Source organism: Sprattus sprattus (assembly GCF_963457725.1).
Source record: "Sprattus sprattus genome assembly, chromosome: 1".
Classification (NCBI taxonomy): Eukaryota; Metazoa; Chordata; class Actinopteri; order Clupeiformes; family Clupeidae; genus Sprattus; species Sprattus sprattus.
Window position 1 is genome coordinate 35,024,928 of NC_137920.1, and position 23,951 is coordinate 35,048,878.

At 42.4% G+C, this 23,951-nt stretch overlaps 1 protein-coding gene across 1 annotated transcript; it reads left to right on the forward strand.

The window, feature by feature from the left end:
• Positions 1-974: 974 nt before the first annotated feature.
• xpnpep1 (X-prolyl aminopeptidase (aminopeptidase P) 1, soluble) lies at positions 975-23,210 on the forward strand. The gene is made up of 20 exons (XM_080851831.1): positions 975-1,071; positions 2,530-2,651; positions 3,305-3,368; positions 4,362-4,466; positions 5,696-5,788; positions 8,275-8,418; positions 10,245-10,340; positions 11,771-11,852; positions 12,098-12,308; positions 14,198-14,287; positions 16,782-16,832; positions 17,432-17,490; positions 19,936-20,013; positions 20,808-20,879; positions 21,288-21,348; positions 21,606-21,675; positions 21,818-21,991; positions 22,154-22,230; positions 22,439-22,537; positions 22,934-23,210. Exons 2-20 carry the CDS (start codon positions 2,535-2,537, stop codon positions 23,048-23,050), a joined length of 1,860 nt encoding a protein of 619 aa, XP_080707957.1. The 5' UTR covers positions 975-1,071; positions 2,530-2,534; the 3' UTR covers positions 23,051-23,210.
• Positions 23,211-23,951: the final 741 nt, after the last annotated feature.

Below are 23,951 nucleotides of genomic sequence, written 5' to 3' on the forward strand. Positions count from 1 at the left end.
GCGAGGCAGCCCTGATGTTCTCCATGTTCTCCATGTTCTTCTTGGATGTTTTCCACTGATGATGATCCAACCTTAAATTACTCACAAAGCATGACCGTCCTCAACTTCCTGTTCTAACCGGGGGACGTGAACCAAGCACCTTTTAATAATTTCTGCAACGGGTTAAGGTTACAGAGGCCATTTAAAAATAAAAGTCTCTCCTTTACTGTAGTCTGTCTACTTGTTTACAACATACTTGGTTGTTTGTATTGGGTTAGTAGCTGTCATCCTGTCTCTTGGTCTGATCTACTCTGGAAAACAACAAGGAAAGTTGTACTGTTTTGTTTCAATTCAAATTGTTGATTTAAAAAAATCAAGCTCTATTGTATTTTTAATTAACTGTAAATATTATCCTCTTCTCCTGAGGCGGACTATTGTATACTTCTTGTTTCAACAAAGATGTTTAATTACCTAAATATGAATACTTTTTTGAGGTTAATCTTGTTTTCATAATACATTTTATGCACTAATAACAACAAAAAGCACTGGTATGCTCTAATTGTGAGACATTATCGAACAATGATACCGTATGTAAGTAGTTGAATGTTAATGTGAGCAAAATATCAAATTTGTACATTTGTACATTTTTGCCCTTCATCACGCTTACGTGGAATGTATTATCTTTGAAATGCACTATTTCATGCATCAAGTGACAATGTGAATGTAGAGATCCTTTTCACTGTATTAAAGGAAATTATGAAGTCTCGAAATGATTTGTCAATTTTTTTTGTCTCGGAAGAAAGAACAAATGAATGAATGAAACCCAAACAAAGCAATACACATCTCAATAGTCTTAACTTAATAAAAGCAGTGTTATGCTCCTTGTCCCTCGACTACACATGAAGTGACTTCATTATCTGAAGAAGGGAGGCGAGTCCTCTGTGCGTTGTTTGACTGGAGGACTGGAGGAATACGCCAGTCACGTGACCAATCACGTCAAAGACGTAATGGCAGCCTCCTGTTTTGCAAGTGAACACAAGGAACAGTAGAGTTTAAACAACACGTTTGGTTACAAAAATCACATCTTAACAGGTAAATGACTACTTGTTCGGTGCTGTGTGTAAACAGTGTGTCTCACCTGCTCCCAAAACAAGCTAGGTGATGTGATGCTGACTTCGAATGAATGGCGTTGTTTTGTTTTCTAAGGAAGCGCTTGCATGCCATGTTGATAATGCTATGCTACCCAGCTGTACCTGGCTAAGCTTAAATCGTTTTTTTTACTTGTATCCTTGGCTTATGAAAGATTGAATGTATAGGTATTATAAACAAGGTTTTGGCGATATTGTTTTGGGCAGTTATATAAGCTTTTCCTTATTTTTTTTAGTTCTTGAAAACCCTCACATTTAAAGTAGACGAGACCAATGTTTAGTTAGGGGTAACGGGAAAGGGGCGGCCACACCTTCCATCAATTTCGACGGCTGGCATCAACATGAATCGCTTTAGACATAAATCGCTGTTTTGAGTTGAGATGAGCATTCTAGGTATTTTTAATGTACGTATTTGCTCAACGAAAATGACTCGTGTGGTAAAAGAATGAGAATAGAGTCATCACATTTCTGGTAAACATTGTGTGAGTTAAGCCAATCAGTGAGCATTGCGATGTTGTTGATGAGCTGATTGGATGATGCCACAAGCCCATAGACCATCACAAAGATGAAATTACTATTGTCTGCAGCATCACGATTATTTATCACTGCGGAGTGATTACAAATAAATAAATAAAAGACTGCTTAATTTTAGGATGTGGACTATATATGTGGAAAAAATAATGCCGCAACAAACAATAAAATATTACACTTACTCCTTTAGTGACATAGATAGGGCCTGGTATCTCTGGGGAATAGTTTATTATCTAAATTGAATCAGAGGTGGTCAATGTTTAACTAAAAGAGTGTGAGGGCTATTGGAAAATGCAATGCGAGCTGACTGAAAGGTTAAAGATCTTAGACTTGCTGACTTTGAGCTCCACGTTTCCTTGCTGATTTCTCAGTCTTGGACGGCAAAATCATGGGTTCAGGTAATCGTCTCATGAAGTTCATGTTTATTGATTACCCTAAGTGTACAAATTAGTCCTGATTAGCCAGCTAATTTGTTCAGTTTAATCCTTCCAGTTTGCATTTTGTAAGACCTGTCTATCAATCTATTTATCTGTCTAATTTGTCTATCTATTCTATTCAAATGTCGTTAGGCTTTTTGGTCTTATTACATAAAGTAACAATATGAGATCATAAATAATCTGTGTTTTCGGTGGGAAATAAACCAAATTAGTTAATTCTTATGGATTATTATTATTTTGTGTGCTTCTGCTGGAGTGCCTACTGTTTGGAGGTTTGAAAAAGAATGCTTCCGTTCTTATACTTCTATGTGTGTCTGTGGTGTAAAACCTAACAGCATCTCTTACGTAGTTGCTCATTTGTTTTTGTCCACTGTGTGTAAATATTGCTCTACACTGTCGGCCAGTGGCCATTTTAAATGAATATCTTCTTGCAGACGCCATGTCCCCAAAGATCACCGTGGAGCTGCTTAGGCAACTTCGCCAGGTTATGAAGAACAGCAAGTATCTGAAGGAACCCATCCAGGCATACATAGTACCGTCCGGGGACGCTCACCAGGTGCAACACTGTGCAGCAGTTACATTTAAATATCTGTGTGATAGGCTATGTTTAGTATATCATGACAATTATTTACAATGTATGCAATGTGGCTTTTTAACTCCTTGAAATACTACTGGCTCTATAACACTGCTCTTAGAATTATACTGTTAAGTAACATTATCTAATGAAAGTGATAATGACATGTAAGGTTACCCTGAAAACTATGTAATAACCTTCTTAACTGCTTATTGCTCTTTTTCATTGATGTTGTTTTAGTCACTCACTGCCTTTATTTGGCCCCTCTTCTGCCAAGATGACCAAATTAGTTGATCTTTAAATAACCTAGAAACAACTATATTCTCCACTTCTTCTTCTTCTTCTTCTTCTTCTTCTTCTTCTTCTTCTTCTTCTTCTTCTTCTTCTTCTTCTTTTCTCTCTGTCTTTCTCTCTCTTTTCATGTGCCTGATCTTTTCGCTCTTGTTCTCTATTGATCACCTCTGATTAAAGCTAGCATCTCACAAGCCTTTCAAGTCTGGCCATGAGTGTTTGCCAGTTCAGACCGCACATGAGGCTGATTTCCTCTTTGTTATGTCCCACTCCTCCTCCACATCTCTCCATCAATTCCCCCCCCCCCCCCCCCCATTCCCTTTTTCGGCCTAAATTTATCGCAGAGTGAATACATTGCCCCCTGTGACTGCAGACGTGAATTCATCAGTGGCTTCAATGGCTCGGCAGGTAAGGCCTTGTCTTTGTGTGCCACTGCTTTTAGGGCTGTTTGTGTGTGAGACCTAGGGAGTAAATGTGTGCTACTACTCTTGAGGCTGTTTGTGTGTGTGTGTGTGTGTGTGTGTGTGTGTGTGTGTGTGTGTGTGTGTGTTGGTGTGTGGTGTGTGTGTGTGTGTGTGTGTGTAACCGACCTAGGGAGTAAAAAGCATATAGGTCATTAGATGGCTTAGATTTCCTCATTCTGAAAGACCAAAATAGGTTGATTCAGTGGAAATGCTCTGAGACAGTATCACGATAACAGGTCACAATACCTGTCCGCCTGTGATTCATAAAACTGAGCCAACTCATGAATGTTAGAACTTAAATTACATTTCCCCATAGCAGGGCAACAGTTGGCTGTGTTTGTGTGAAGTCTGTGTCGTATGACCTAGAAACCTCAGCGTTAGCAGTTAGAAGCAACTTGAGAGAGGGTGTGTAAAAAAGCCCTTACAATGGTATGCCCATGCCAACTGGGACGGGTATCAATGAAGGTGGCAAATGAGCTGGGTATCAGTGATGCCTCAGCCCTGAAAATTACACTATGCAACAATTTGACACATTTTGAGGTATGGTTTTATAGGCAACTAGTTTTGGTACCATCCTCAAATTCATTTTGATGGCATATGGTCATGTGAGGGACAGATACACACCTGTGTCTTCCCCACAAGCCATCCAAGATATCCCGTATATAGTTCCGTGTAACAGGCTGGAACACCCTGCAAAAATGAAAGAAAAGCTTTCACACGCATTACATTTCCAGCTATACTTCAAAAAGACACCAGTTAGTGTGTTGGCAAGCTTCTATCAGTGTCAGCTGGGCTGTTGGTGGTGTTTGCAAAGATTTTGCATGCCTTTTAGGTAGCTAGCTAACTAGATTTGGAACAGAACTCCATATTGCTGCTATAAGAACAGTGATAAACGTGGTTTTGTTCTTAAGTAGTGTGACCTGTTCTCATCACACAGGCACCGCCATCATCACAGAGCAGCACGCCGCCATGTGGACGGATGGACGCTACTTCCTGCAGGCCACCCAGCAGATGGACAACAACTGGACTCTCATGAAGATGGGTAAGGCAGGCTGAATAATCACCCCCAATACACTCACTCACTCATGAAGATGGGTAAGGCTGAATAATCACCCCCAATACACTCACTCACTCATGAAGATGGGTAAGGCTGAATAATCACCCCCAATACACTCACTCACTCATGAAGATGGGTAAGGCCGAATAATCACCCCCAATACACTCACTCACGAAGATGGGTAAGGCTGAATAATCACCCCCAATACACTCACTCACTCATGAAGATGGGTAAGGCTGAATAATCACCCCCAATACACTCACTCACTCATGAAGATGGGTAAGGCTGAATAATCACCCCCAATACACTCACTCACTCACTCACTCATGAAGATGGGTAAGGCAGGCTGAATAATCACCCCCAATACAGTCACTCACTCATGAAGATGGGTAAGGCTGAATAATCACCCCCAATACACTCACTCACTCATGAAGATGGGTAAGGCTGAATAATCACCCCCAATACACTCACTCACTCATGAAGATGGGTAAGGCAGGCTGAATAATCATCCCCAATACACTCACTCACTCATGAAGATGGGTAAGGCTGAATAATCACCCCCAATACACTCACTCACTCACTCACGAAGATGGGTAAGGCTGAATAATCACCCCCAATACACTCACTCACTCACTCACTCATGAAGATGGGTAAGGCTGAATAATCACCCCCAATACACTCACTCACTCATGAAGATGGGTAAGGCTGAATAATCACCTCCAAAACCTTCACAACCCTCCTGTGTCCAGCAGTCGCAATGCTCAAGTTCAAATTTAAAGATATTATTACAGTCTTACCATAGTTATGGAAAATACTAGCTTCTAATTGGTTGATAAGTATGTGTTGTGTTTTAATAATATGTTTAGGGGATCATATGGATGTGGGGTTGGGGTGAAGGCCTTGAATGTAATCCTGATGTCCAAAATGACTAAGAGCGACTAAGAGTTCTTGACCTCCACCATCTGCATTATGTATTTAAAGACACTTTGGTGGTTGTTATACTTGACAAATGCCTACAATACAACCACTGTAACCTACATATCCTGGTATTCTGCAGCCTGTGAGTACCTATGTAAGGATGCCAAGGACTAGTAAAGGAAAAAGTATTCCCCAAGTGCTATTCATCAGGAATTATGACACAAAACATGTTTGTGGATCAGTGTTCTTATCTCAGTGATCGCTCTTATCATGTCTGCCGCTTTGTTCCTCACCAGGCCTGAAGGAGACTCTATCCCAAGAAGACTGGCTTATCAGCGTCTTGCCAGACAACTCCAGAGTCGGGGTGGACCCCTGGATCATCGCCGCTGGTCAGTATGGTGCCCACAGACAGACATGTTCACTATGACTTTGGGTCCTCGAGATCTGCCAGTCTGCAGGATTACACTGCAACCATTCTCTAGTACAGGGGTCGGGAACCTTTTTTGCCTGGAGAGCCACTTTTACCATTTTTTTTTTTTTTTATCTCAGAAGAGCCACAAAAAGACAGTTACAAGAAAAAGTTTGGATATTTAACTAACAGTTACTTTTATTCAACAGAGTTTTTTAATACATTTTCTACTAGTTCCAAAAGTTATTGTACTAGTAACTTGAAATGTAAATGGCAATGGGAAATGACAGAAGTTAACAACGTTACAGCGTAACAACGACATGAAGTTAACAACATTGACAACACAACACTCGAAATTGAACATTAGGCCTACCAGAGATTAATGCGACTTAATCAGTGAGGTGAAGCTTCATGCAAGCATTGAGGCTTTCGTCGTTTAAACGCGAGCGCAGGCTCGTCTTTATATTTTTCATATGTGAGAAAGATTTCTCACATGCATAAGTGGAACCGAACATGGGTAACACAGCAATACTAACATTGCAATGTGCGATATGTAATGGGCAGTTCATTCCAAGTTTTTAGAAGCAGTTTGTCTTGAGATGGAAGCTTTCCCATGTAAGTCCACTTGTGTTTGCTCGCAAGCTGTGCTGGCCGACGTGCGATTCCTTCCAGCTGATTGTTCAGTGATTTGAACTTGCCCACCCAGATGACAGACGAGGTCAGGTCGGCAACCTCTATTTCGAAATCGCCGATAGAAACACCAGGGATGCACAATACATTTTTTTCCTTTTCGATATTTTTCTCTAGCCTATCAACTTTAACAATGGAATTTTTCTCGTTGACGGAAATGTAGGGAAATCTGTGATTCTGTTAGATATTGGCATGGCAACCAGCCGCGAATGTAACAATATTTTGCAGGCTATGGTTACGGAGTCAAGTGAGGTGGAAAGTTAAATTAAATAACTCAGATAGACCTACGTAGTTGCCACGAAGCCTTGTCATTTTAATATAACTAGTATTGACTGTTATTTAAGCCTTCTTCTAGGCTAGGCTGGGCCTCGTTTCCCGATAACGACGTATCTTAACGGCCTACGTGGATTTTCGCGACATCGTAGACTAAGTAACACTTTCTATTTACGTGCGTTTCCCAACCATCAACTTAAAGTCAGGTGCACGAGCGCAACGTGCACGAGTTCTTAAGTAGCTCTTAGGAGCTGTTTACGTCAGGTTAACCTGTTTACGTTAATTGCTGTGAAATTAGCTAGCCTATGCGTGCATCGAACGTGCACTGTGCACTGAATTCGGGGCGGGGATGGTAACGCCATCTCCAGCAGAGTATTTAAACTGTGTTCCCATTGTAAGGACATTTATTACGATCTGTCTGAGAGTGGGCTGTCAAAGCTAGCATCATCTAAGTCATACAGTACAGTAGGCTACATACATTCAATAAAATTAACCTACATTTGAGTCCAACTGCATGACCATTCTTACCCTACACTTACCCTTACAATAAAGAAGTGATCCTATGTCAACCATAACTTTATAGTTTAGACAGCAACGTTGACATCTACAGTATATTCAACTGCATCCACTACATAATCTCAAACTTTATTTGTTGGTAACTCTCCAAAAAGGCTACCATTAACACATTTCTTAATGAAAAGGAAACATGCATCACAATAATACTTCAGTGTAACCTGTACCTATGTGGAGTGCAAATATGTCTTGCCATTACACTACCCAACAGCTCTACGTCTGCTAACACTACAGAATGCATAATTCCTACGGGCACTGCACTGGTTTTGTATAGCCTAATATTTATTTTCAAATACTCAATATTCTTTATTTCTATTTTGATGGGAATAGGCAGGTGAAACAACGACATTCTCATGATGTGCTATACGCAGAAACATCCTTTGGATTTCTTCTATAATAGGGCGAACAACGCCCCTGGTGGATTGCATCGCTAAGTGTGAAGTTACTACTGGTCCTGACCACACGTAGAATTCTTCTCAACGAAAGATACACTTAAGCTAAGTGCCGCGTCGGGAAACCCGTCTGCAACGTAGGATTCCTCTTTCGAACGATTTCAAGTGCTTTTTAGGCTAAGTGCGCGTTCGGGAAACGAGGCCCTGATCCCTTGATTACACGTTTTTTTTCTCCGTATTTTTCTCAAACCCATTTCGTCCGAGGGCCCCGGCCGTCAGCAAAAGAGCCAGTGGTGGCTCGCGAGCCATAGGTTCCCGACCCATGCTCAAGTATTTAGATTCTTTACATGGGTGTAAATAGTGGAATGGGGTGGATTAGATTACGCCTCAAACCAACCCCTCCAGGGAAATAAAGCAACACGAGCAGGATTCAGCACAAGCAACGGGCTTCCGCCTGAGGATGCTACCCATTTCTTTTAGAGGATACGAAGGCATGACTCGCCTTAACTGACCTCTGAACCCTATTTTCCCCTCTCAGACCAGTGGAAGAACATGTCCAAGGCACTGGCCAGTGCAGGACACTCCCTGGTCGCAGTGGAGGACAACCTCATCGACGCCGTTTGGGAGGACCGACCCCCGCGCCCCAGCACACCGCTGATCGCGCTGGGCCTGAAATACACTGGTAAGACAAACACAAACACAAACACAAACACCCAAACACACACACACACACACACACACACACACAAACACACACACACACACACGCACACACACACACACACACACACACACTGGGCCTGAGATACACCGGTTAGTCCGGCTTCACCACAGTCACCTCACCTCGGCCAAGAAATACATGAGAAGAGATAGGCAGCGTTCCACCTCTGTCTCACGGAAGGATAATAGTGTTTCGTGGAAATGTAGACACAGCTGAAAAATAAAAAAAGGAAAGTAGAAGGAAAAATGTCCAGCACAAAAAATGGATGAAAATGGGAATGTAGTAGAAATAAAACTGAGGTGTAAAAATATTCAGGAGTAGATGGTTTCAGTCATATCCTTCACCAAAGAGGTGGGATATAATGTATGATTTTATACTAACATACTGCCTGTTTTATTCTAAATTATTGGCAAAATCATGTTTTGCACGTCGATGCTTCAAATGATGCTAAACCGACACAATGATGAAATGTACGTGATCTCAGATGTAGTGAAGGGGCCCCGAACACCTCAGAAGCCACACACACATCTAGGGTGCAGAGGGCAAGGAACTTCAGGGTTTTAAAGAATCAGTTTTAAAACGACTCAAATTAGACTATTTTTTTTTTTTTTCTCTAGCCGCTGAATCTTATCTAGTTATTATGCTCATCCATTATCACCTCAACCCATGTGATGGTGAATATGAATGTTCTTTTATGAATGTGGCATTCAGGGGCGCAGCCTCTTGCCATTTCGTGCCAATGGGTGTGAATTCTCAGAATAAGTGGAACAGCGGGTATTCTGTTGATGCACATACCTTCCTTCATAACATGTGACTCACATCAACTGTCTGCACACAACAAAACAAAAATGAAAAAGTGCCTCCTACCATGGAACCGGCACTGAACCTATCGTTCATCGTATCTTACATGTTTGTGCCTTCCTGTCTACCTCTAAAGGAACATGTCTGCACCCCTAGTGATACAAATGTACCTTTATGTCCTGGCCCATTGGAAAGGTCCAAAATTGATACCTAATGAGATACAGCTGGAACGACATGGCAATTTGTACCTTTATTAGGCAAAAACATACCCTTAAATTAAGTGACAAAAACATTTACAATGATTCACCTAAATGTATTTAAAGAACTAACAATTAGTTAAAACAAATACAATTTTGTACATATTCCCATTGCTTTTTAGCAGGTTAATACTTCAAATTATGCCAAATCGACACTATAGACACCTATAGAAATCCTAACAAAACAATGACTAAATGTAGGTGATCTCAGATGTTAGTGGTGCTCTGTGACTAGTGAAGGGCCCTGAACACTTCAGTATCCACACACGACTCAAATTAGACTAATTTTGTTTCATTTCTCTAGTTGCTGAATTATCTAGTTATTATGCACATCCATTATCACCTCAAGCCATGTCATTGTGGGTGAGTTTTAAAAAGGCCTTACAATAGAATTAAATCAGTGAAGTGATCTTGAGGTTGTACCTTTTGGCAAGGCATTCCTGATATTTAATATGAGAATGTACAGACTTTCTACAGACATATACATTCATAGTCTTGTTCCAGTATCCTGAAGGTTTATTGTTATTTCCTTGCCTTTCTTTAAGAATATGTATATTTTGTGTACTTTTTGTGTTTTACAATGTTTTAAATCATTCTACACATTGTGTCAAAACATGTAATGTTCTCTTATGCCTGGATAAAAATAACATGCTGTTGATGCATTTCTCCCCCTGAGGTCTGCTAAAATGGGAAGATGTGATTTAACACACGCTGTTGTCATGGTGACAGGTTTGACGTGGCAGGACAAAGTGACCGCGCTGAGGGCAAAGATGGCGGAGAGGAAGATCTCCTGGTTCATCGTCACGGCGCTGGACGAAACCGCCTGTAAGCGTTTTTTTTTCTTCATCTCTAATTACATGCCAGTCAGGGAAATTACATTTTATGTTTTGACAGGGAACTAGACAGATCTGATCATTGGTTCATGTTTTGACAGGGAACTAGACAGATCTGATCACTGGTTCATGTTTTGACAGGGAACTAGACAGATCTGATCACTGGTTCATGTTTTGACAGGGAACTAGACAGATCTGATCACTGGTTCTCAAGGAACTAGACAGATCTGATCACTGGTTCAAGTTTTGACAGGGAACTAGACAGATCTGATCACTGGTTCTCAAGGAACTAGACAGATCTGATCACTGGTTCAAGTTTTGACAGGGAACTTGACAGATCTGATCACTGGTTCTTAGGGAACTAGACAGATCTGATCACTGGTTCTTAGGGTTGGCAGTCCGGAGCAAAACAAGACCATGATGCTTAAAGTGGAAGCAGGGTCACCTGTAGGTGTCTGGGCACTCAACTGTGGTATAGAGTGCCACTGTATGGAAAGGATGTTAGAGAGGGGCAAAAGAGTCATAGGGAGAATACTATTCCCCTCCCCCCCAGACACCAGGAGCAACTCACCATGGCAGCGTTGCACAGTCAAGGCCTTAGTAGAAGTAATGCTGCTCACGATGTACTTGAGGGTAGTCTATGGCCAAGTGGGGTTTTGGCCCTCTGCCCTAGCTTGTTCAAATGTAATTAGGACTGCTAGAGAGAATACATTGATTTCTGTGTATAGCAGTGTTAATGATGCAAAAATAATGTTTTGTATTGGTACCAAACAACCCTGAATATTATTTCATGTTTTCCTCATCTCAGCTGTCTACATGAAACAAACAGGGAGAAAAACAGCTTTAGTCATGACTGCATTGACTTTGGCATCTGGTACAAGACAGTGAATGTTCTCATTGTAGGAGAAATAATGACAATTACATCAGAAATGTTCCTCATAATAAATCATGCCTAAGGAAAAGATGGGTTTACCTGTCAAGACTGTCACCCCAGAGGAGTTTATCCCAAATGAAAACAAGTTTTGCTTGCGGTCACACCTGTTGTTTCTTATCAGAAGGGAATCGCAAAGTCATTTGACACACACCACCAACTCCACCACCTCCATACTTGAACCTTTGCCATCTTCCTGATAGGCTGAGTGTTGATCACGACTTGGCTCCATCCTTATCACAGGGTTCCTCCCTGAGCTCCTTGTCAGCCTGTCTAATGGGCTCTTGTGCTAGATTGGATTGCTTAGGGTAACGTTGTGGTTAATTAAGCCTAATTTAGATTGCCAGCAGGTCACCCTTGGTTGAAGAGTGCACATGGAGGTGGGGATTGCCTGTGAAGGAACACCAATTCTGTGTTTAATTTAAAATGATGTTGAAGCATTGTCTCTCTGTTAAAAATTAGTTTTAAAGGCTTTCTTATTGCTTTCGTAGGGCTTTTTAACCTGCGAGGATCAGACATTGAGTACAACCCAGTCTTTTTCGCTTACTCCATCATCGGGCTGAACAGCATCAGGTAAAAGAGGCTGGAGTGAATTTGCCAACATTTTATTCTTTTACCATGAAGGAGTAAGAACTCTGCTCATAGCCGTTTAGTTTTAAAACTTCAACCCCCAAATCCAAATCCTTTGTATGCATTCTTATTCTTCAGCTAAATTAAATTAAACTAAGCCATGAATTACTAAAATAATCTCTCTTCTAGTCCATTGGTCCATTCCATTGGCTGATGACTGTTGATGAAATTCTCTCTCCCCCACCCAGGCTCTTTGTGGACCAGAAGCGCCTGGCCGACCCGGTCATCCGAGAGCACCTGCAGCTGGACTCTCCAGGCCGGCCTGAGCTGAGTGTTCAGACGGCGCCCTACGAGCTGGTCCACACCGAGCTGCTGGCCACCTGCGCCGCCCTGGGTCCTAAAGAGAAAGTTTGGATCTGTGACAAGGCCAGCTGTGCCCTAACCCAGACCATCCCCAAGGTAGGGATGACTAGCCGGAGGAACAGAGCAGAGCAAAGCAAAGCACAGCACAGCACAGCACAGCACAGCACAGCACAGCACAGCACAGCACAGCACAGCACAGCACAGCACAGCACAGCACAGCACAAAGAACACAGGGCTGCACAGCACACAGCACACAGCACACAGCACACAGCACACAGCACAGCACACAGCACACAGCACACAGCACACAGCACACAGCACAGTGCACAGTGCACAGTGCACAGCGCACAGCACCCCACAATGCTGAGGCCCTGCTGTGCTGGTGTCGATGCCAGGGAACAGCAGTGGTACTGCATTGTATTAGCATTATTTCATCAGTATTTCATGACCATAGATGTCCCCTTCTGCCACTAGCACCACCCCTCTCTTTTATGCAGTTCTGCTTGCTTCCTTGCCTCTGTCACCTTATTGAATAGGTTGTAGAATAATTCCTGATATGAATGTGGCATTCAGGGGCAGAGCTTCTTGCCTTATCGTGCCAATGGGTGTGAATTCTCAGAATATGTGGAACAGCGGGTATTCTGTTGATGCACACACCTTTCTTTATAACATGTGGCTCACATCAACAGTCTGCACACAACAAAACAAAAATGTTTAATTCTATTAAGGCACCTGCACTGTCCCTTTATCGTTGATCGGTATCACTTCTCATAGTCTAGTTGCCATTACCCATTAGTGTGGGTTAGCTGTTGTTAAGTTGTGCTTCTGCCAACATACCAGAACTGCATTGATTCATTTGGTTGACTTCCTCACAGCCTTGCTGGAGTTCTTATCTCCGGTGCTTATCTCTGGTTTTCTCACAGTGCTTTTCCATGCAGGGGTTATCCTAAGGGCAGGGAAATGGATTTAAGAGTACTTAAGGGTAGTATTGCATTAGAAGATGGTTTCTTTGTCATGTTTGGGTTCATTTGAATGGTCTCAGTCTGCAGCGCAATAGATTAGTGTTAACCCTTAGAACCCTACGGAACATGAGAATTCTGGTCACTGGGTTGTAGGTAATCCCCTTCTGGAGGGAACAAACCCCATCTTTGGTGACAACCCCCTCTATTTGTTTATGTGACTGTGTGATCCCTATCATAAACACCACTGTCCATGTGGCTAATTATTATACCAGATGAAGGACTAAATTAAATGGGTATTTAAGGGGAAGATGGTCAAGAACTTGGAGTGATTCTGTAGCCAGAGCCTCCTGCTCTCTATGTGTGTAGTCGTCATACTCTGAGCATCACAGAGCAGAGAGACGAACATGCAGAAACCTTCGGCCACTACCAGTTCCCACTGGTTTGGGAACGTAGGTCCTTTCACTACATAATAAACGCTACAGGATTGTCAAGATAAAAGTGTTATATAGTCCCATATCTGTGATGTGTCATTATTGACACTGTGGAATAGAGTAAGCAATAACTTTTACGAATACTGCTAGGAAAAACATGATGAGCAAAGCAGAACAAGATAGATTTGATATTAAGTATCACATTTCATCCGATGTGAGTCTGATGGCATACCTGCTGATCAGGTTTGGAAGGTGGTTTCAGGCAAGGGGTGGAATGTGGTTTCAGAACAGAATTTTCATATGACAAAAACATCACTGCACGAAGGCCAGTGTTGACCATTTTCTCAGACAGTACTGACTTGAGATTTCCAATCTTTGAAACAGAAATACCACAAAAGTTATTAACTTCATACTTTCTGCACAATCATGCAACTGTGCGTGCATGCATGATGGCTGTATAATTCAATTCCTTCTACCTCAGGCTACAAACGTATCTATTACCCCTTGTATGTAACATTGGCAATATAACATGTCTTTCTGCCCGTTGATTTATGTTTTGCATGTGTGTGTGTTTTTTTTTCTTCTTCGATAGATCCACAGGTCCCCCATCCCCTACACACCCCTCTGCCTCGCCAAAGCTGTCAAGAACGCCACAGAGATTCAAGGGATGAAGATGGCTCACGTGAGTGAACTGCTAGCCCTCGTTCTGCTAAAAAAAATAAAACATATTCACTGTGATTGCTGTAGCTAAGATTTATTGTGATGGATACATTTCAGTTTATGATGGTGTGTGGTTAAGATGTACTGCTCTACAGTAAATGAAACTGAACCTAGTATGGGAACACGCCATGTACACCTGACTTTCTGCCTAGTTTCCATGGCTTCATCCTCATAACATCTGACAACAGAAACCGATCCAAATGCAATATTGTATTTTGCTAAGTCATCATCCAACCAGTCCTCAGTGTTTACTGCTGGGTGGTCCAAATGCAGGGCGGATGACCTCTCCTCTGTTGTCTCCACATTCGAGGCCTAATTAAAAAACCTGAGTAGACGTCATTTGGCTCTCCTGAAGTCAGCCGAATACTACTTGTGAGTTTGAGTTAGACTGGCTCACTTGGAGATAATGAATACAGGCCCCAAGGTTACCAACATGAACATAAAATGTAAAAAGGAACAATGAAATACTAAGCACACTTTATTCTAGTACACTGCAGTAGTTCATGAATAGTCATATCAATACTTGGTTGACTGACAAAGCCACAATATTGTAACAACTTGGTATCTTACTTAATAATTGTTTGTGTGTGTTGACATGATAATGTTCGCTCCTTTCCAAGCAAACTGTGTAAGATAAAGGGCCAGTTTGAGAGTTGAAAAAACAATGCATACGCACTAATGCACCAAATAGAGATGCGTCAGAGAAAGGTATACTGTAGGTGTGATCAAAGGCACTTTGTGGGCTGAAGTCAATCAATGAGAGGTCTGTTTAAAGCTTACCAATAGCAATTCCTTTCCTCTGAATGTATCGGATGAGATCAAATGGAAGTATCGCCGGGGTTTCTGCATAGTGTTTGCCAAGTGTGCTTTGAAACAAACAAACCTTAGTGCTTCTTCAGTCGTTCAGAACATTTTCATTCATATTCACACATATTTGCAACTTGATAGACAATATTAATCAGGGTGTGTTCCGGAGCCTCTCTTAGATTTGCTCAGTTAAATTCCTAAGCTGTCAAGATCAGTATAACACAAACGGCCTAGCGTGTGAATGTATTACATTCTGAATCATAATTGGATCTGAATTTGTCTATTTGTAAATTTAACACGTTTGTATCTTATCTTTGTGGGGTACTGAAATGAAAAATGTATATCTTTGCTTAAATGCTAAATGTTCCAGCAGCCATTCTTGCAGAGTTACTTTGGGAGCAGGAGAGGTCAGCTCTACTTTCTAAGGACGTAAAAGTTTTGAGATGGACTGTACTGTCACTCTATTCCCCAATAAGATTTGTATGGTGTGTAGAAAAATCCTCTTAAGCGTTAACTGCATCAGTACATTAGGATCATCTCCGGTTACTATGGTATTCAACGTTAATAACACAACGCATGCAGAAGAACCCCAGCAGAACCGAACCGAGTGAACGCCTGTTTAGCTGAGCACTGGGTGACTGGGAGAGAGTAGGCCTATGAATATATTCATGAGAATGCCTCGATGCTCCTGGTGACTTTATGTGTAGGTATACTGACTCATCTCAGGGACGGCCCAGTGGTCAGGGTTGGAAAGAACCGGGTGTGTTAAGGGCAAGAGCACCAATGAATGTTAGACTACATGAATGGGGAGTGCATGAGATATGGGAGGCTGTGAGCTGTTTAAGTTAATAAATATACAAACAAACAAACAGCTGCACCGTCCCAAACGTAAACTCTTTCTGCAGTCTGTTGTGGATGTGCCAAGAAAATGCACTTGTGTGTTGTGGTGTTTCTTCTTCTGCCGTAGGTAACATTATCTGAATAGAATTGCGTCTTAACATAATGGGTGACATTTGTACACAGCTGACTGCATTTAATTCAAGCGGGACAGATAAGACTTCCTCTCCCCAGGTGCTCAAGTCTTTAGAGGGGTTTAACCTCTTAAACCTAAAACAAACAGTTTCTTTTTTCTCTTTTTATAGCCTGCCAACACCCCGGTATAACTAATTGCATTAGCCCACAAAACTGGTTTGTTCCTGCTCGCTTGGAAGCACAGAAATATCAAAGCATCATGAGTCACTCTTTCAAGAAAGGGAAAGTGATATTTTTTGCAAGATAGATGAATCACAATGGGTATGCCCTTGTCAGAATTTGTTATTTATCGCCAGGGTTTCTGCAGCTGAACTAAGGCCCAAAGAGTATTTACTGAACTAGGGCCCAAAGAGTGTTTACTGAACTAGGGCCCAAAGACTGTTTACTGAACTAGGGCCCAACGAGTATTTACAAAAGGAATTTATGCCGCTGAACTAGGGCCCAAAGAGTGTTTACTGAACTAGGGCCCAAAGAGTGTTTACTGAACTAGGGCCCAAAGAGTGTTTACTGAACTAGGGCCCAAAGAGTGTAAACTGAACTAGGGCCCAAAGAGTGTTTTTACAAAATGCAAATATGCCCACTTGTGTGATTCCCATGCCCTTTGTGTCCCCCGGCAGATCAAGGATGCAGTTGCCCTGTGTGAGCTGTTCGCCTGGCTGGAGAAGGAGGTATGCATATTCACCTGTGTGTCGTGTGTCCCTGTGACACCTCTGTGGATTTTGTCGGGTCATGCAGCCGACACAAAGAGCTCTCGGGGTGGTCTATTAGGTTTCAGCATCAGCCATTGTGGCTCGGAGTAATCCATCGCCAGGGCCATTGTCGGTGTAATTTCTCATTCAGAGCAAAGGGTATGGGCCTCGCTCATGTGACACCATTAGACCTTCAGAGCCAAGTTTGACAGGCCTGCTCCCACACACATGCCCACGGAGATACGTTTGGGGTGTCTCCTTGTGTGAACGCCCCCTTATTAAATGCGTAAGAACCAAACTGGGGGTCCACTTGATATCTGAGGCATGCCAGTGTCTGTTCTGTCAAGAGCCAACAGATAGAAAGCATGGGGCTCTAGGTAGAGACAGATTCGAGGCTATCCTCAAGGAGGTTCACATTTAAAGACAATGGTTCAACAAAGTGCATTGGAAAAAGTGATGCCACCACCTTGAGATCCAAGTACATGTGTCACATGTGTGTTGTTGTGATTTATCACCTCTGTGGGTTTCCGCAAAATTTCTGTTGAACTTCTGGTTTGGATGGATTTTCCCCTCCGCAGATACCTAAAGGCACTGTGACGGAGATCTCAGCGGCTGACAAGGCAGAAGAGTTCCGCAGGTAAAGGCTGTTGTTAGTTCCGAGAATGGGCCGTAAATCTGTATGGCGCAGGCTAGTGCGGCCAATAATAACATCAACCAACACAGACACACACATACACACAGACACATATATACACACACACACACAAGCACAAACACAAACACAAACACACTCACAGACACAGACACACTCACACACACTCACATACACTCACACACACACACACACACACACACACACACACACACACACACACACACACACACACTCAGCCACACACACGCTATGACTTTGCGTTCATCATCACTTTTAAGTGTAGCATGCATGACAGATTGTCATCAGGTACTGCAGGAAATTGTTGGAATGCCAACTGTTGGCAGCCAGCACATAACCAGAACAGTGTCTGTCTGTCACCATTCTCTTTGACAGATTCATAGCCATTGGGCAGAAGATCATTACTAATGTCTTCACACACACACACACTCTCACACACACACACCATACACACACACCATACACACACACCATACACACACACACACACACACACACACACACACACACACACACACAGACTCAGCCACGCACACGCTATGACTTTACGTTCATCATTTCTATTCAGTGATTTGGTATACAGTAATAGGTATATATTTATATACAGGTATAGAAAACCAAACCTTCGTCCTCAAGATCAGGAAAAGAAGGTTCCTTTATTCAGTTTTGTGTAAATGATGAGGGGAGTAGTCCTTTGACTTGTGTTTGCTTTGGGTTGGGTCTTTCAGTAAGTAAAAGTCCAGCAGAAATACGATTACTCACTACCACTTCACTACCAGAACCATCAACACTTCTACCTGCAACATCAGGTTGTTGGTGTATTGATGAAAGTCTGGCTGATTGCTGTCCTGTAAAATGATGAAGGTCAAATGATCAGTCATATGAGGACAGGGTCAAGCTCTAGTCAGCTCTAGTCAAAACAGGGATTTAAAACAGTGAAAATTAAAACAGTTATAGGTATATATTTATATACAGGTATATAAAAACCAACCCTCTCATGTACAAAAAGGGAGCAGCTCTAGTCTTGTAGTGTGTTCTGACCTTCAAGCAATGGATTATTAATCCTAAATCCAGTTGCAACCTTAAATCTGCTATATGTGATATTTTGATCAAGTAGCTAAACAAATGTACTTGATATTACTATCCAAACAGACATTAGCTAGAAACCTTTGACCTCAAGATCAGGAAATGAATTCCTTTATTCAGTTTTGTTTAAATAATAAGGGGAGAAGCGTACCTATGTCATTCTGTTAAACAATCAAAATGCTGAATTAATTATGGATTAACAATCTATAACTTCAGTTTAATAATGGATAATTAACTCTGTTACGATAGTGCTTTGACTTGTGTTTGGTCTTTCAGTAAGTAAAAGTCCAGCAGAAATACAATTACTCACTACCACTTCACTACCAGAACCATGAACTCTGCTACCTCTAACATCAGGTTGTTGGTGTATTGATGAAAGTCTGGTTGATTGCTGTCCTGTATAATGATGAAGGTCAAATGATCAGTCGTATGAGGACAGGATCAAGCTCTCCAAGGCTGTGCTTGTCACCGTCTATGAAATATATTACATTGAGCCCCTTCGCTAATAGCCCCTTCGCAAATAAACAACCTTAAATTGAAAATGCAAGTCAGAAATTCTCCCCTTCGCTGGTTTCTGAGTGTGTAATGCCCAACCACACTGACATATGTATCCCGCTCTATTTTATTTAACCACACACACACACACACACACACATATCCCTGCTCTATTTTATCCAACCACACACACATTTATATCCCTGCTCTATTTTATCCAACCACACACATATATGTATCCTGCTCTATTTTATCTAATCACACACACACATACTCATGCTCTCGCTCAACCAGGGGAAAGGATTGGTCTCCTTCTGTGGTGCTGTTACAAAGTGAAGAGTAGTTTGGCCGTTAAGAGTTTTGGTACATCATGAGTGTGTGGTAGAGGACCTGTAAAAACTAGGTTAGGGTTAAGGGTTTTGGTACATCATGAGTTTGTGGTGGAGAAGCTGTAAATTGTGTGGAGTGACTGATGTTGTAAATATGTAACCTTATTACCCCATCTAGTGGAGATAGATAAAATAGCATGGCCATCACCATTTCTTTTTGTTGCCGTTTTCTGACATATATTTGCGTGTTAGGATTCTTTTACACTGATGTTATGCTCATTTATAGTACATACTTTCACTTTAACTATAAAGACCGTGGAAAGTATGTATCTAATCATCACCAGTGTCTTAGATCAGTATGAGTCACAGCAACCAGCAAACCGCAGTCTCCATATTTCCTTAATGCCTCTAATGCCTTGGCAGAAGGACTTGGGACATATTGTACATTCTTCAGATGACAAGTAAATATTCCTCTGTGTGTTTCCTGGTGTTTTTGCAGTCAGCAGAAAGACTTTGTGGGCCTGAGTTTCCCCACCATATCCAGCGTTGGACCAAATGCCGCCATCATACATTACAGGTAAACAGCCTTGGATGTCACAGAGGTTAAAATGCACTGAAAAGCTTTATCATTGACATTTGCTGCTGTTTGTGAGATGACTTCATTTCTTTACATGGTGTGTAAAAGCTATAAAAATACAGGCATGTGAGGATCACCCGGGATTTGAGGTCAGGTCTCCAGAGACAGAGACAGAGACAGAGACAGAGACGTTTAGTTCAGATTGGTTAAATAAAGAACTACTTGAGTCAGGCCGCAGTATCCAAGAAGTCATGAAAAAGAACTCAAAATACATCCAGACAACGAAAATGCAGTCTGAGCAGTTAAATAGTTCCAACAAAGGGGAATCAAAAACAGGTAACAAATGATCTCAGGAACAAAAGACTCAAAACAGGTAGCTGGACCGGACAAAGGATCACAAGCTCAAACTCACACAACGTGACCACCGAGTGTCAAATCAAGACTGAGCAAACCACTTAAGAATAAGATCAGGCGGCTTATTAAAGCAAACAAACAAGGCTCAGGTGAACACAATGAAAACAATAAAGACAACACACATGTGACACCGAGGGCCCCACATGGTCAAAAGGGGTATTGCAGTCCAAAAACCCTGACAAGTCATTCAATTTATATGTATTATATTTTTATTTATAGACAATAATAAAAGTGTATTTAGTACAGGGACTGATGTTCTCTGTGATCATTTGAAATATAAATGAAACCTCTGTTTCCTTGCTGTTGTTGTTGTTGAGTGGACTTTAAATGTTATTATGTGTGTTAAATGTGAATGACGTTTGGCTTTTGTTCTTCTCCAGACCTCTGCCTGAGACCAACAGAACTTTGTCCGTAAATGAAATCTACCTGATTGACTCAGGAGCCCAATACATGTAAGTCACCCTCCATTTTAGTTGTCAGTGTTATCATCTCTTCTCTGTTCCTCACAATCCAGACGTCCATCTGGATGATCAGTTTTGCCTAATCAGGTTTTAGATTAAATTCATTAAGTGATATTTTGAGGGGGTCTTAATTTTGTTCTGCTGTACTCTGTCCTTGTTTTCTCATTTTTTAATCATGACTGTAAGCTTGAAGTTAACACACAACATACAAGGACAGGTGCATTAGTTCACTCATATGAGCACATGCCTTCTTCAAATCCCCCAGCGGTTACTGCACGGAGAATGAAATCCATCTGGCTAACAGATTCAATCTCGCACGATGTTCAGAATGCGATATCACAACGTTCCTTTGTTCCGTTGTTAATAACCACACTGCGTATTGTGTTTTTTTGACTGCAGGGATGGGACGACTGACGTAACCCGCACAATGCACTTTGGGACACCCACAGATTATGAGAAGGTATATTCTTTGTCTCAGTGATGCATTTAGAGGGGGAATTTGTTTTTTTTTAATCTGGGCCCTGTTTTCACATCCAGAAATAGTAATTTTTCTCCAATTCCGGTCTATCTCTGTAAGGATCTTTTTCATGTTGTCAGACACTTATAATAACATTATAAGCCTGTCAGTGCAGATGTAGAAGCGATGCCAATGGGATCACATCGTATAACCATTGGTAAAAATGTGGTTTTGATGAATGTTCTTGTTCTCTTTCCTAGGAATGCTACACCTATGTCCTGAAGGGCCAGATTGCTGTCTGCGCCGCCATTTTCCCCAACGGTACCAAAGGTGAGTCTAATCTAGCCTGAAGTAGCTAGCATAGCTATCTGCCATTGAGATGAATGGGACTGCTAATCTGTTTCTCTCTTCAAATCTATGTAGTGCCTTCATGGTTATTAATGTCTCTTGTCAACCCCCCCTCTCCCCCCAGGCCACCTCCTGGACTCGTTTGCCCGTGCAGCGCTGTGGGACGCGGGCCTGGACTACCTGCATGGCACGGGCCACGGCGTGGGCTGCTTCCTCAACGTGCACGAGGGGCCCTGTGGCATCAGCTACAAGACCTTCGCCGACGAGCCACTTGAGGCCGGCATGATCGTCAGTGACGGTGCGAGCGCTGAGTACACGCACACACACAAATGCACGTACACATACATCTTAAACTCATGTTCACAAACGAAGACAAAGTGTTTTGACATGTATTTTTTAGACGAAACACACTTCAGTGGACATTAACACCATGAATAACACCATGAATTGACTCTTTCAGAACCTGGCTACTATGAAGATGGCTCATTTGGTATTCGCCTGGAGAATTTAGTCTTGGTTGTGCCGGCCAAGCCCAAAGTAAGTGTTCCAAGAAGACCTAACTGCTCTGCACCAGTTGCTAGGTAATAAAACACCTGCTGTCAGCCTTACGGTAACACCTGACTGTTTGTCCCCACGGTAACACCTGATTGTTTGTCCCCACGGTAACACCTGACTGTTCGTCCCCACGGTAACACCTGACTGTTTGTCCCCACGGTAACACCTGACTGTTTCTCTCCGCCCACAGTACAACTTCAGAAACAGAGGCAGCCTGACGTTTGAGACGATCACGCTGGTGCCCATTCAGACAAAGGTGATGGACACAGGCCTGCTCACGCAGAAGGAGGTGAGTGGACAGAGTAGTGGCTGCTAGTTTTAATACGTTTAATACGTTTAGTAACACCAACCATTGGATACACTCTGATTGAGTAGGGGGGTTGGAAATGTGATAATCACAGTGCTTTAGATATGCCAGTTGGAGAAAGCATAAATGTGTCAGTGGTAAGTAAGTAAAGTATAGGCGTGAAGGCATATTTCCTTGCACAAATTGTATTTTGTTTAATATGCCAACCAAACAAAATGCCAGTGCCTTCTGGAGAAATATAAACAGTATGAAAACAGATACACTTCTCTGTCTAGGGGGCGCTCTAAGTTAAAGTTTTAGGTAACAAGTGATTAGATTTGAAGACGATGGCTAACACTATCAGTCATGACACCCTGTCACGTACCTCTCTCCTTGCAGCGTGATTGGGTGAACGAGTACCACAGACAATGCCGCGAGATTACTGGAACTGAGCTGGAGAGGCAGGGCCGCAAGGAAGCTCTCGATTGGCTGATGAGGGAGACTCAGCCAATCTAAAAGCCAGGAAAACAGAACACAGTTGTCGTTGAGTGACTTTTATTTCCGCCAATCTACAGTGACTCGTATTTTTTCTTCTGTCTTTTGTTATTCCATATACCTGATGGTTATTCTCTCTTCAGCCAGCACATTTCATACTGCCTGTCACTCTCAACTCTCAAATAAATAAAAAAAATGTTTAAAAAAAATCTAAACTGAACATCTGTTTCTCTGTCCTTGTACTAACATAACGTTGCAATGTGAAAAAACTCAATTTTCAATTAAATTCAATGTTATTTTATTTATATAGCGCCAAAACAATAAAATTGTCTCAAGGCGAAAGAACAGTTGTATCCACACACCTGAGTTAGCCTACAAAACATGGCGTCAGACTGACCTATCAGATGATCCCTCATAGCACACAGCTGAGCTGGCTAGATCACACCTTTCTTCCAGTGATAAAACAAATTGTAAACCCTGTGTCACTACATCCATAATGCAATATTAACAACCAGATGTTGGCTATCTGTCTCTAATAGGCACACACACACACACACACACACACACACACACACACACTCTACAGCAGCATGGAGAAAGACTCTGAGGTGAGGGTGAAGCCGCTGTTTGGGTCCTGGGCGAGCTCATGCAGAGAGAGCGGCGTCTCTGGTCCTCCCCCCCTCCCTTCTACTCCTCCGTCGCTCTCTTTCACCTCTATCGTCACCGCCCTCCTCCTCTCCTCCTCCTCCTCCTCGTCCTGACCGACAGGAAGGGGGTTGGTGTAGATGTAGTAGATGCGGGAGTTGTCCTTGGGCGCCTCCCGCCCGCGGAGCAGCGACAGTGGACGCCGGAGGCTGCAGCGACCCCCCATCCTCAGGAGCAGGGCCAGGCCGGATGAGGGCTCCGTCGTCGGCTCCGCGGT

Bases quoted from the DNA above. Each gene is read 5' to 3' on its own strand.
- xpnpep1 (XM_080851831.1), top strand. From the start codon at position 2,535: ATGTCCCCAAAGATCACCGTGGAGCTGCTTAGGCAACTTCGCCAGGTT. The intron at 11,853-12,097 runs GTAAAAGAGGCT...TCCCCCACCCAG, and splicing joins ATCGGGCTGAACAGCATCAG to GCTCTTTGTGGACCAGAAGC. The intron at 21,676-21,817 runs GTGAGTCTAATC...CTCTCCCCCCAG, and splicing joins TTTCCCCAACGGTACCAAAG to GCCACCTCCTGGACTCGTTT.